The sequence below is a fragment of the Sturnira hondurensis genome, unplaced genomic scaffold, assembly GCF_014824575.4.
Source record: "Sturnira hondurensis isolate 20B ecotype Veracruz unplaced genomic scaffold, ASM1482457v3 Scaffold0006437, whole genome shotgun sequence".
In the NCBI taxonomy this organism is placed as follows: Eukaryota; Metazoa; Chordata; class Mammalia; order Chiroptera; family Phyllostomidae; genus Sturnira; species Sturnira hondurensis.
The window spans coordinates 4579462-4594152 of record NW_028079068.1 but is presented as its reverse complement, the minus strand read 5'-3'; the positions used below and the strand labels follow the sequence as shown (position 1 = coordinate 4594152).

At 42.4% G+C, this 14691-nt stretch overlaps 1 protein-coding gene across 1 annotated transcript in view; it reads right to left on the bottom strand.

The window, feature by feature from the left end:
* Positions 1–786: 786 nt before the first annotated feature.
* The window catches only part of MTPN (myotrophin), a 50846-nt gene continuing 36941 nt past the window's right edge, over positions 787–14691 (bottom strand). The window contains exon 4 of the mRNA XM_037049132.1: positions 787–3999. Within this exon, the coding sequence (XP_036905027.1) occupies positions 3913–3999 (87 nt within the window). The 3' untranslated portion in view covers positions 787–3912. The remainder of the gene's footprint in view (positions 4000–14691) is intronic.

Sequence of the window (14691 nt, the reverse complement as noted above, 5' to 3'; positions counted from 1 at the left end):
TGGCGGACACTGGGCTGCTCCTCATTATTACACAGGAGGGCTCTCGTCCCCTTTAAAACATGGGAGCCAAGCTTACTTTTACAGACCCTAATTCTTAAAACGAGCACTTCAATGCTTTTGCAAACTTTCCCGTGGACCCTCCCACCTACAGCCACACTTCCGGAAAGTTCTGAGATGGCTTTTACTCTTATTTTAGCATCTGTACATTTTCCCCGTTATCAGTGGGCCTTTTCAAAAGTAAACTACACAGCAGTTTTGGGGTGTTGACAAGATTACAACAGAATCACAAATTTTACATAGAGTCTTGTTCAGTTTTAAGGTTCAAAGTGATTTACTATTAAGTCAGAACATTCATACTAAAAAGGGCACCTACACAAGGGCTCAGGTCGAGGGAGTTTGGGGAAAACGGGCGGCCCTCAGGGACATGCAACAGCTTCGATGCATGTACGAAAGAACTGGCTTTAACGACTACTTAGACCCTCACACCCCAAGACGTGCTGGTTGCCTTGTGCCTTGTACTGTGACCGACCATTTATCACAAAACAATTTGTATCAGGAGACTGACTCAAAATTTAATTGGAATAGTTTATTCCAATCAAATTGTTCCTGTGCCTTATTTTTCTATCCACGCCGCCCCCCCACCCCCCGCCCCCAGCAGTGGGACTCGGAGAAAATTTCCACTAGAAGTTTGAGTTGGTCACAGTTCTGGTCCCTTTGTGAGACGTTGGAACAGGACGGTGACGGAGCCTGGGGCGGCGGGGGGAAAGATGCTGCTGGCACGTGACCTGTAGCACAATTCAAGTTTATTCCATTTGTTCTTGCAACACAAAACTTAAACACAGTATTATTGAGCATTCTGATGTACATGAACTAGAGTAATATGAGAAACCCAACGGTGTCCAAAGTATTACGCTGTGGAAAAAACGAACTCAAATATATCAAAATGCACAAAGCTCTAGTCTTCCTCCGTTACTGCTTAGAAAGATATGATTGTTTTTCCATTTACAAAATAGAATCAGGACCATTTAAATTTTTAAAATTTTGCATGCAAAACACTGCAATTGCTTATGTAGGAGGGCACTCTCACCAGCTTCTATACACAATCGAGTATACAACGTTGCACGGAAGAAAACAGCAGCTCAGTTGAAGGTTTAAGGGAAAAAACAAACAGGTACATACAGATTTGAACTCCATTATCTGGGAGAAAGAAATGAATGAATAAAGGGGCTACTTGCTTGCAGCTTCCACACCGACCTCCCTCCACCTCCTTCATGCCCCGCTGGGTTTGGAAGGCGAGCCCTGCGTAGGCGGACTGCTCAGGCGCACTCGGTGCTGTGTTTAAACTCCGAGTCTATCGAGACCAGTCTGAAGCTGCAAGCGGGAACCTGTGAGTATACTACCAGGATAGTAAACACTCAGGTGCTTTCACACACCTGTTTTCATTGCTATAGTGCATACGAAAGGACTGACTTGATACAAAAACTACAGAACATGCAAGGTTTTTGCTGAGATGTTAAATATAACTTCAGTGGAGGAAAAAAAGTGACTTAACCTTTCACTAATGCGTGTAGTACCAAAAAGCAGACATGGTTTTAACTTCCTGTACTCAAAATACGAACATTAAGTGTTGTGAATTTTTCTGCCAAGTGGTTCTGAAATGACATTATAAATAACCTAGCTTAAAAAAAATTGTAAACCATCTTGGTCAGTCTATTCTATGTTTATAGGTTATTTTCTCAAGCAACCTCTTCATAATTAGGGGTTTACAAAATGGCTGATAAAGAAGGCGAAGCAGCCTCTACTGCGTCACGAGGAACAGCGTGGGGAGCTGTGGACACGGTCACGGTCACGGGGCTTCTGCAGGGGCGACTGCGGAAAGCAGACCAGGCTAGGAATGGCGGGACCGTGCACTCTCTGCAATGGCCCAACTGCAACAGAACGCTTAGGACGTGAAGGTAAAAAGCATGTCGAGGGTAAAATCCAAGCCTTCTAGATCTCAATAAGCCAAGAGGTGAAAACAGAGATATCAAAACACCCTGTCACGACGTGACGAAGACTGGTAGAGTGCCCTCCGTCTTCAGCGAGGATAGCTCCAGGTTTCAGTTCAGGGATGCAATGGAATACTGACTACTGACTTTGAACCTGACTCTGACAGGCTGCAATAAGGCAGCAGAATTAGCCAAATGTATCAAAGTATTTAAGCCACCATTTTCTGATTGTTTTCTTGGATGCAGAAAAATTACAGGGTTAGGTGAGTGGTTAAGTGAAAAAAGCTGCAGGATTAAAAAAAGGGTTCATAGGGAAAAATACACACACACCCCCCCCAACCAACCAATCAGCAACTGATTGGTAAGGTTTGTTAATAGCCAGGCTGCCTGTTCTTGATAGTTTAACTCTGTTGCTGAATGCTACATTGCCTTAAAAAAAATCCATAATTCTCTATTACCCACAATCTGATACAAGTCCCTGACTCACCCTCCTCTCTTTTTAAAAATTTGAGGTACATTCAATTATTGCATGATGTGGCTAAGGAAAAATCCTAATATTTTTAGTAAGCTTATATGGGTGGCAAAGGAATCTTAGTATTTTAAATGCAAAACAGCCAAATTTAAGGGTATATGTTTTAATTAGTCATACTGTTCATGAAATAAACATGAAAATGTGTCTAAACATTTTCTGCGGGTCGTAAGAACCTTTTAGAGCAGGTATTTAAGGACACAGAATATATTTGGAAGGTGTCACACTTTCTGCAATGCATGATTTAGAAAAGAAACAAAAATATACTATGCAGGTGGGCTGGCGTATGTTCAGCAGAAGTTTATCGACAACGTGGGGAGACCTGGTCACAAGCACATTTTTGAGGAGATGGGGTTAAATGTGTCCCAACAGTCAGCCTCGCCCCACTGGGAGCTTTGGAGCAGAGAGGAACAGGCATCCAAGATGGTCCGAGAGGCAGCGGCCTCGGCCCCGCATCCCACACAGAACCGAGACCACGCCATTCCGAGAGCCAGTGAGGGAAACACACCCACAGGCCCTCAGACAGCTGCTCTCGCTCTGCATGACATGAACAGGCGTATGGCTATGATTCTACTTTTACATCCCCTTTTACGACCAGCAGGAGTTTAAAAGTGTTTCAATGTTATATAAATGTGTGAATCTAGAGGAGAAAAAAAAATAGGCATATTGGAATGGTTTCTCCTATAGACTTCCAAAATTTAAGATTTTATAAATAAAACTAGTCAGTTTTACCTAAAGATACATGAAATCCATGTGAAAGGGGAGAGGAAATCCAAAGTTCAGTCATCGAGCGGTTTAGGAGTGTGCCCCTCCTGACCTGAAGCGAGCTCTCGCGTGGCGCTCAGGAGAGTCACCGAGGGGAGATTTGGTCACCAACCACAGGCAGCGCTCTGAACTACACCAGGAGAGTCCCGAAGAGTGCACCTTAAGGCAGAAGGCTAGAGCAAGTTGCTAATCTCAGCACCCTAGGTTTACATGGCAGCAGCCGTTACTGCGCGCAGTGAGGGCTACCAAATACGATGGTTGGCCTTTGTAGAATCAGACCCTCGACACAACCGGGTTAATAAGTTAGCTAGGGGGCTGAGAAGGTCAAATGTTATGGTATATTTTGTCTTTGCTCTCCCTTGGGTATAAGCTGTGTATTTTTTTTTTTTTGGAAATGGAAAAGAGGATGACTTGATCAGGAATTCTAGTAAAAGCCTGATCATGATTTTTTCCTCTCCTCTGAAACATTGTTTTTCCCGGTAATCTAATTTGTTATGAATTTCTCTCCCCCCTCACCCCTCTGAAAGTGTTGAGCTGAAGAAGCTGGCAGATAGAGAGTGACAGACAGACAGGCAGCAGTGTGAGGCCACGGGAGAGGCGTTCTTCCAGGGCAGTCAGCCCAGCTGCCCATCACTGAAGCAGAGCTTTGATCGCCTGGTTGTCAGTGGCTTCAAAGGCAGTCAGTCCGTCTGGACCTTTCACAGTCTTATCAGCACCCTGCAAAAGAGCGGAGAAAGCCTTTATCATCAAATGAGCCCAAACTGAGAGAAGAGAGCGAAAAGACTACATTTCTCGGCACGTGCTGGTGTTTACTCCTAGAATCAAGACTTTTACTTAAATAGAGTTCATTCTATTGAGGGAAAAACCCCTGAACACTTGCCAAGATTATGGACGAAGTTATAAAAACATCAGATTATTTTTTAGGCACTGAAAATCGTAAACTACACACACAACTTGACAATAACATTGGCGATGACTGGTTCTTACTTATCCTAGCAAATATTTATGCAATTAATTGAGCTTTAAAAATGAATCTCTGTAGGTGTAGTATAAAATAGAAAGACATCACCTTTGCTAAAGAAGAAAGTTAATGTCGATATATTTTTTTTCTCTTTGCAACACTTTTTGCAGAGTACCTAAGTGCTCACATTATTTGAGATCCAAAGCTCACGAAACTCTTATTTTAGATAAACCCCCAAGAACACATATAACACCGATCATTATCCTCATAAACACTTCGCAGTAACGGCTGGGACGTGGGCTAGGGAAGGAGGCTCCGAGCGACACGGAGGGAACCCCTCCAGCCTGCTCTCGACGCTTCCCCTGGACCATTTTACTTGCCGCACCGTGTTTCAGGTTTGAGCCTGTGAACACAGACCTATGTGTCCATCTATTGTTTTCGTCTGCCTTCCTTTAGTAGAATAAAAGGCCCACGGGAGCCCCGGCTGGTGTGGCTCAGTGGATTGAGCGTGGGCCTGCAAACAAAAGGGTTGCCAGTTCGATTTCTGCCTGGGTTGCGGGCCAGGTACCCAGCTGGGGTGTGCAAGAGGCAACCACACATCAATGTTACTCTCTCTCTCGTCTCTAAAAATAAATAAAACCTTAACAACAAAAAAGAAAAAGGAGGGAGTAGGCCATGTTCCTCACCACCATGTCCTCAGTGCCTAGAGAACTGCCCACTAGCGCGTGGCATGTGAGTGTGCTCCCTGAACCTCTGACCCCCAGAAACAGCAGTATCCCCTGCCCGAGGGTTCTCTTTGCTAGCTCCTGCCCAGCCGGGATTCGGTCGCCAGTCTCCAGTGTCCTAGCCGCCTCCCCTTGCCAAATCTCATTATTTGTTCCTAAGGCTACAGAGCTGTTGAAACTTGGTGAAGGCAGTCCGCTAAAGACCAACTCCGGTCCAACTCACCCCTTCTCCCACTCATCTTTCTGTGCTCTAACCCTACGGAGTCCCTCGCCATCCCTGAGCCTCCACCCGCCGTGCCTTTCTACATGCCGGCTCCCACACGAATGCCTCCCCCTTTTCTCTGGCAAGTCCATTCAATCTGTCGACGGATACTTACTGAGTGTTTGGTGTGTAGACACTAAGTAAGGGGCTGGAGAATCAAAGACAAACTAGAGAGTCTGCCAGCCTGGCTGGTGTGGGTGGGAGACAAATCTACCAATATGAACCGTAACAGCAGAATTGGATACAAGTAAAGACAGAAATCCATTTTTGGTTGAGGTAATGCCGGGGGCTGAGTCTTGATGAATTAGCACAAGACGATTAGGTAAACCAGGAAGGAGAGGATGACGGATTCTAGGAAGTGTGAAACTATCACAAAGTCCTCTTCAATGTGACTGTAAGTCTCTCATTCCTCACTTGCCCATTTCACTGCTTTATGGAACGCAGGGAACTCAGTTAAGTGGGACAGAAATCTGGGAGAACTCCAATGTGCTAAATCCTCCTACATGGGTTATGTGACGGTAACTAGGATCCCTACAGTCAAAACAAATGATTCATTTTAATAGTTTTTATGACTGGCATTGTAAACTATAATTCTGCACTAACACAAAGTTAAATATTTTAATGAACATCTGCTTTTTTAGCTCCCAGAGTTCATTTCCCTTCTTTTGATAACTGCACCCTAACTTCACGGTGGGCAACCAATCTGGCCCGCGGTATGGAGCCCTGGGACTGTAACTCAAGGTGCTGTGCACTTTCCTTGTCAAGTGTCAACGACTGACTTGACTCAGGCAGGACGCCGGCTTCTGGCTTCTGAATACTGGTTGGAGCAATCAGAGACAGAACAAGAAGCTGGAGCTCCTTCATTTCTTTCTGTGGCATCACACAGATGGGACACATGAGCAGTTCCCATTCTCTGCAGGCCTAGACCGCTCTAGGGGTCTAGGAAGTGTTTGGAAGGTGTCACGCTTTGGAAGGTGACCACATCTCCCCACGCTGTCGATAAACTTCTGAACATATGCCAACCCACCTGCATAGTATATTTCTGTTTCTTTTCTAAATCATGCATGGCAGAAAGTGTGACATCTTCCAAACACTTTCAAACACTGCAATGAACACAGGAGTGCACGTATCTTTTCAAATTATTATTTTTCAATTACAGTTTACATTCAGTATTTATTTCGTATTACTTTCAGGTGCACAGCACACTGGATAGATAATCACAGATTTTGCAAAGCCACACTCCCATCCCCTATATTTCAAGTACCCACCTAGCACCAGGCTTAGTTATTACAGTATCACTGATGATATTCTCTGTGCTGTACTTGACATCCCCATTATTACTCTGTAACTACCACTTTGTACTTAATCCCTCTACCTTTTTCACCCAGCCCTCTAGCCCCTCCCCCCAGCAAACATCTGTTTGTTCTCTGTATCTAGCTCTGAGTTGTTTATTTTGTAAATGAATGATTCCACATGTAAGTGAGCTCATACGACATTTGTCTTTCTATATCTGACTACACTGAGCACAATGTCCTGCAGGTCCATCCATGCTGTCCCAAAAGGTAAAATTTCATTCAGGACCAAGTAACACCCCATTGTATATATGCACCTCCACTCTTTTGCCCACTCATCTATTGGAAGGCACGTGGGTTGCTTCCATATCTTGGCTATTGTACATAACACTACAATGAATGCAGCGGTGTACTTTCAAATGAGCATTTTGCGTTTCTTGAGGTACATACCCAGAACTGGAACTGCCGGGTCATAAGGCAGTTTGCTTTCCATAGTGGCTGCAGCAATCTGCATTCCCATCAATAGTGCATGAGGGTTCCCTTTTTTCCACCCTCATCCACACTTGTTGTTTGATGATTTGTGGATGGTAGCCATTCGGACAGGTGTGAGGTGATACCTCCCTGTGCTTTTGACTTGCGTTTCCCTCGTGACTGGAGATGCTGAGTATGTTTCGTGTCTACTGTACTTCCTCTGGAAAAATGTCTACTCAGGTCCTCTGCCTATTTTTGTATTATCTTTTTCTAATGTTAAGTTCTACGAATTTCTTATATATTTTGGATACTAACCCCTTACTGGATGTATCATTGGTGAATATCTTCTCCCATTCAATAAGTTGTCTGTTCATTTTTCATAGAACTAGATGGCTGATAATTTCCTGGTTGTGCAATAACTTTTCAGTCTGATATAGTCCCATTTGTTTATTTTTCTTTTTTGTTTCCCTTGCCAAAGGAGACATATCCAACAAATTATTACTAAGAGCAATGTCAAGTTTACTGCCTATGTTTTCTAGCAGTTGTATGGCTTTGTCTAAGTGTTCTAATTCATTTTGAGTGTTTTCTTGCATATGGTAAAAACCAATCCAGTTTCATATTTTTGTATGTATCTGTCCATTTCTGCCAATACCATTTATGGAAGAGACTGTCTTTATCCCATTCTGTGTCCTTGCTTCCTTTGTCATAGGTCAATTGACCATGTAAGCGTGGGTTTATTTCTGGCCTCTATTCTATTCCATTGATTTATGTTTCTGTTTTTATGCCAGTACCATGTTGTTTTAATTACTAGAGCTTTGCTATCAGGTAGTGTGACACCTCCCATTTGGTTCTTTCTCAGGTTTACTTTGGCTCTTTGAGGTTTTTTGTGGTTTGATATGTATTTTAGAATTTTTTGTTTTACTTGAAAAATGCCATCAGTATTTTGCTGGGGATTGCACTAATCTATATATTGCTTTGGATAGTATGGACATTTTAATGATGTTAATTATTGCTATATGTGAGCATGATACATGCTTCCACTTGTTTGTATCTCCTTCAGTTTCTTTCTTAAATGTCTTATAGTTTTCCAAGTACAGGTCCTTCACCTCCTTGGCAAAATTTATTCCTTGGTATTTTATTTTTTTGATGTAATTTTAAGTTGGAAAAAAAGAGAAACATCAACATGCAAGAGAAACACTGATCAGTTGTCTCCTATGAGCCCTGACCAGGGACCAAACCTGAAAGTCTGGCATGTGCCCTGACCAGGAACCAAACTGGTGACTTTCTGCTTTGCAGGACGACACCCAACCAAGTGAGCCACACTGGTCAGGGCTTAGTTTCTTTTTCTGATAGTTCCTTATTGGTGTGTAGAAATACAACCAACTTCCAAACACTAATTTTGTGTTCTACTTTTCTGAACTCATTTATTTATTCTAAAAAAAATTTTTGGTGGCTTCTTTAGGTTTCTCTCTATACAGTATCTGTATGCAGCAAACAGTGACAGTTTTACTTTTTCCTTTTTGGTTTGGATGCCTTTTCTTTTCTTGTCTGATTATTGTGGCTAGAACTCCCAACACCAAGTTAAATGGAAGTGGTGAAAATGGACTTCCTTGTCTTGTTCCTGATCTTAAGGAAAACACTTTAGCTTTTTACCATTGAGTATGATGTTAGCTGCCAGGCTTATCACATATGGCCTTGGTTAGGGTGAGGTATATTCCTTCTATTTTCATTCTGCCGACATTTTAAAAAATCATAAGAAGATGCCAGATGTTGTCAAACACTTTTTTTGCATCTATTGTTAAGATTGTTTGCTTTCCAACCTTCATTTTGTTTATGTGGTAAATCATAGTAATGGTTTTGTGGTCACCGAACCAACCTGGCAGTCTGGGAATAAATCCCACTTGATTATGGTATAAAATCTTTTCGGTGTATTGCTGAATTCAGTATGCTAATATTTTGTTGATTTCTGCATCTATGTTCATCAGGGATACTGGCCTATAATTTTTTTGGAGTGTCTTTGTCCGACTTTGGTATGAGGACAAGGCTGGCCTCATGACATTAGTTTGGGAGTCTTCCCTATTCCCTTTTTTGAAATAGTTTGAGAAGGATAGGTATTAACCCTTCTTTGAATGTTTGGTAAAATTTTCCTGTGAGGCCATTTGATCCAATGCTTTTGTTTGTTGGGAGTTTTTTGAGAGCTGACTCGATTTCATTAGCAGTTAGTGGTCTGTTCATCAAGTCTCTTTCTTCCTGATTTGGCCCTGGAGACTGTATGTTTCTGGGAATTTATTTCTTTCAGGTTGTCTAATTCGTAGGCATATAATTGTAGTATTTCCTTATAATCCTTTGTATATCATGGTGTTGAATGTCACTTCTCCTCTTTCATTTCTGATTTTACTTATTTGGGCCCTCTCTCTTCCTTCGTGAGTTTGGCTAAAGGGTTTATCAATTTGTTTACATTTTCAAAGAACCACCTTTGAGTTTCATTGAACTTTCCTATTTTTTAGCCTCTATTTTGTTTATTTCTGTTCTGATCTTTATTATTTCCTTTCTTCTACTCACTTTGGGCTTTGTTTGTCGTTCTGTTTTCTAGTTCCCTCAGGTACAAGGTTAAATGGTCTAGTAGAGTTTTGATTTCCCTCGCAGAACTTCTTTCATTGGGTCCCACAGGCTTGGGGTCACTGTGTTTTCATTTTCATCTTTTCCAAGGTATCTTTTGACTTCTTTCTTGATGTCACTGTGAACCCATTCATTGTTTAGTAGCGTGCGTTTGGCCCTCACATCACTGTGCGTTTCTCGGTTTTCTTCCTGCAATTCATTTCTAGTTTCTCATCACTGTGATTGCAGACGATGGTTGGTATGATTCCAATCTTCTTAAACTGAGACTTATTTTTGGCTTACCATGTGGTCTCTCCTGGAAAATGCTTCATGTGCTCTTGAAACGAATGTATATTCTGAGGCTTTTGGGTGAAATGTCCTAAAAATACCAGTGGAGTCACTCTGATATCATGTGTCATCAGGGCCGTCTCCTTGCTGCCTTTCTGTCTGGACGATCAACCCACTGATGGCAATGGGCGTTAAAGTCCCTACTGTTACTGTAACACACAAATTTCTCCCTTGTGTGTTTCAGTGTTTGCTTTATACATTTCAGTGCTCCTACGTTGGGTGTGTGATGTTCATGAGTTGATCTTATTCAACGGATGCGTTTATCGTCATGAAATGCCTTTCTTTGTCTTTTATTGCAGCCCTGGTTTTGTCTGATACATATATTACTACCCCTGCTAGTTTTTCATTTCCATTTGCATGAAATATCCTTTTCTAGCCTCTTACTTTTCAGTCTGTATGTCTCTCATTTTGAAGTGAGACTCTAACAGGCAGCTCAGGTGAACTTTTCTAACCCATCCAGCCCCAGGTCCCTTTTTTAAAATCCTTACTTGATGTTCCCGCCAACCGAGCCACACTGGCCAGGGGCCCTTATGTCTTTTGACTGGAGATTTAGTCTATTTCCATTAAAATAATTATTGGTAGCTGTCTAGTTAACTCCCACTGAACTGTTTCTGTAGTTCTGTGTTCCTTATTCCCTTTTGTGTTGACGACCTTCTAGTGCTGTGTTTGGAGTCCTTTCTCCCTTTCTTGTAAAACTCTTGTGGGCTTTTTGGTTGGTGGTTACCGTCAGCTTTGTGTTAGTCAAACTATGTTCACAGAATTCTGTTTTTAATGTGCTGGTCACCTAGGTTCAAAACCATTCTAAAATCACCACCATTTATACATAATCTCCCCACATTTCTGTTTTTTGTCATTTTTTAAAAAGTCCTTTTGTGGTTGTGTGTATCCCTTAATTTAGTTGTAATAACACGGCTTACCCACTTTTGCCTTTTAAGCTTTGTACTACTTTTACGGTTGCTTGATTTACTGTTTACTAAGGATTTACCTGTGTGGGAATTTTTTTCTTTCCTGTATTTTACTTGTATTTTTATCTTTTCAACTTAAATAAGACCCTTTAGCATTTCTTGTAGTAGTAATTTAGTGGTGATTAATTTATTTAGCTTTTTCTTGTCTGGGAAATCCTAACTTTCTACTGATCAAAATGATAGCATGCTGGGTCACCTCGGTTGGAGGTCTTTGCTTTTCATTACTTTGAATATTTCATGCCTTTTCATTACTTTGAAATATTTCATGCCAGTCTCTTCTAACCTAAAAAGTGTTGAGAAATCAGCCAACAGTCTCATGGGAGCTCCCTTGTATATAACTAAATGCTTTTCTTTTGCTGTTTTTAAGATTTTCTTTGTCTTTAACCTTTGGCACTTTAATTATAATGTATATTGGCGTGGGCCTCTTCGGTTTTGTTTGGAATTCTCTGTACTTTCTGAACTTGTATGTCTATTTACTTCCCCAGGTTAGGGAACTCTTCAGTCATTACTTCTTTAAATAGGTTTTCAATCTCTTGCTCTATCTTCTCTTTATTTGGTACCACTATGATGCTAATGTTGAAATGCTTAATGTTGTCCCGGAGGTCTCTTAAGCTATCCTTATTTTTAAAAACCCTTTCCCTGGCTCTCTGTTCTGATTGGGTGTTTTCTGTTACCTTGTATTCCAGATCCCGGACTGAATCCTCTGCTTCACCTAATCTACTGCTGATTCCTGCTGAAGTATTCTTCATTTCAGTTCTCATATTCCTCATTTCTGACTGACTGACTGACTTTTACTTCTTTGTTGAAGTTCCCACTGACTTCAGTACTCTGAGCATCCTTATAATCAGTATCTGCAACTCTGTATCTAGTAGATTGCTTGTCTCCATTTTGTTCTTTTTCGAAGTGTTGTTCTGTACTTTGGGGCACCTTCCTTTGTCTCTTTATTTCGCCCTGTTTGTTCCTGTGTATCGGCAGAGTGGCTTTACGTAGCAGGTGTCCCATGAGGCCAGTGCCACAGTCTCCCTGTTCACCTGAGTGTGTGCTCCTGTTGTTCTTGAGCCTTAACTGCTGCTGGCACATCAGTGGGTGGGGCTAGCAGTAACTATAGCAGACAAGCTGCTATTTGGAGGCTGTCTCTTTCCTGGAGCTCTGGTGCCAGCCAAATCCACCCTTCATGTGTGTTGATGTGGAGGTATTTGGTGGTGTGGTATGAAACCAGCCAACAGGTATGTTGTTTCTGGAGCTTCTGAGGAAGAGCTCTGCTGTAGGCCAAGACTGGCTGCTGTTTGTGATCAGCTGAGGGCCACCTGGCAGAAGCTACAAAGTCATCTGCAGTTCGCTGCTGCTTGTGCTGGGCTTGGATGTCCTTAGGAGAGACTATGCAGTGTACTGAGGCTGGCTGCCTCTGGTGCCAGGCTTGGGTCCCTTTGGTGAGCGCCATGATGTGAGCCGAGGCTAGCCACCATTTCTGTTGGCTGGGGGACAACCGATGGGAATTGCAGTACAAGCTGAGACCGGTCGATGCTTGTGCTAAACTTGGGGCTGCGTAACAAGAGGTACAGGACATGCCGACGGCAGCTGCTGCTTGCTTGGGGTTTGTGGACCTTGGAGAGATTTTAGGAAAGTCCGCAGTGTGAATCAAGGCAGGCTGCTTGTGTGCAAAAGCCACCAGAAGTGGCATGGGGACAGGTTCTCAGGGAATCACTAGGGCAGAGGAGATGGTGTTAGCCAGGTTAAGGGAGAGCTCCGATCTGGCACTCGCCCTCAATTCTACCCTGGAGAGAGCACCCTGCCCTTCTAGCCCCTGCCCTGAAGCCAGTCAGTTCAGTTTATCCCATATGTCTCTGGTGCTTTTTGAACTGCTACCCCTGCAGGCTTAGGGTGAGTAAGTCTGTAAGTCACCAAGTCTGTGTGAGCCCCTTAGGAGAAACCAACACCTGGGACTCCAGCAGCCCCCTCTCTCGTACTGATATGCAATCTCCTTGGGTTGCATATCAGTATGGGATCGTTTTCACACCCAGATGTCACGGGGCTTGTCTTCCTGGCACTGGAGCCCCAAGCTAGGAAGCCCGCCGCGGAGCTGTGGTCCCTGGTCCTCAGGTGGATTTCCACAGCCCAGATACCCCTCCCAATTCTTATGTTCCCCACCAAGGGTATGGGAACCTGCCTATTCTGTCTCCACCCCTTCTAGCAGTCTCAACATGGCTTCTTCTTTATACCCATGGTTATAGGGCTTCCACTCAGCTAGTCTCCAGGCGGTTCTCAGTGGTGGTGGTTCTGTGATTTAGTTGTCATTTTGATGTGACCACGGGAGGAGGTGAGCAGTGTTTACTTCCTCTGCCATCTTGACTGGAACAGTATCACATTTGATTCTCAATTCAAATAGCAAAATCGGTACCACAGCCACTTGGAGGATTTGACAGTGCTGATATCTGAGAGGGGTGTTCATGTCTTATCATTAAATGGCTGCTAGACTTTTTAAAATATAGCACAGATAATATTTAACAAAACATGAACCTATCAGATAAGGTGGTTTTCTATATTTTCTTTGACTAGTTTTTAGTACTTTTTACCCTATAGCAATTGCACATAAGACATTAAACATTTTCACTTTTACAGAAGGCGATGAGTAAGCTTTGTTCTGTATCTTGCTCACTTACCCCAAACCAGAGTGATTAGTCAGTAAGATTAGTGTTGCTCAACAGTCACTGGTTATTCAGGGTCCGGCAGAAGTAACGCCTGCTTGAGTGTGGTCGGTACAGTGATAATATGGGTGTAATAACTTATAGTTTTATTTCAAATGTTTCACCTAAAATATCATATGGTATGCTTGAGTGTGATATTATGTTACAGAATTACACGTTTTTGACTTTGTAAGAGAAGAGTTGTAACAAAAAATGGGTGTTACCTGTGCTGGACCCTGCATAAGGTCACAGTAGACTTCCTAAGGAGATAAATTCTTTGACAGTGTGAAGCAGGGAAAGATTGGAAAACAAAAAAGCAAAGTTTCTTTTGGACTTTTCCTCTCAGATATAATAAATAACAATTTATAGTAAACATTCAAATGTGCCACCTTTTTTGAATCTAAAACAAATTATAATGTTTTAAAACTTAAATTTTCAATTCATGAGATTTTGATTTTCTCATTCTGGGTACAACTCTTTCCATTTAAAAGAATTCTTGCTCTTATTATAGAAAGTTGTACAGTCATTTTTAATAGCAGCACATACCTTTATAGGACAAAATACAACACACACTTGACATAGCTTATCTGTCTAAATTCTAAATTAAGGCAAACTTACCATCTTTAAAAGACGTAAACATTGAAATCTTTCGCTTCCCCCCACAGTATGCTACAGCGGATTATTCAGAAATGCTTTCCTTAGGATTAGGAAAGAAGGCTACTTGACTTCTCAAAACCCCTTATTATCAATTCTATAAATTACAAGGCCTTACATAACTTACCAGGGATTTTAGTAAGCATAAAAATTTTACACATGTTAATGCTATCTATAATAACGTTAGTACATATAACATCATGATTTCTTGCTTACAACCCTTCCTGTACCTCGGCCTGGCGCTCCGGGCTTGTTTCTCCCTGGGGCGCGGCCCGCTCTCCACTGGGTTGCTCAGGGGCACTGCGCCCGCAGCAGCCCGGGGTCAGCTCTGGCCACGTGCAACACATACTCTCTGGCTCACGTTAGAAAGTCAGCCCTATCCTGCCTGCTTTCTGTGTCTCAAGGGCTGACTCATTATAATTTCTTGTCTCATGAACCCCTTCTTACGG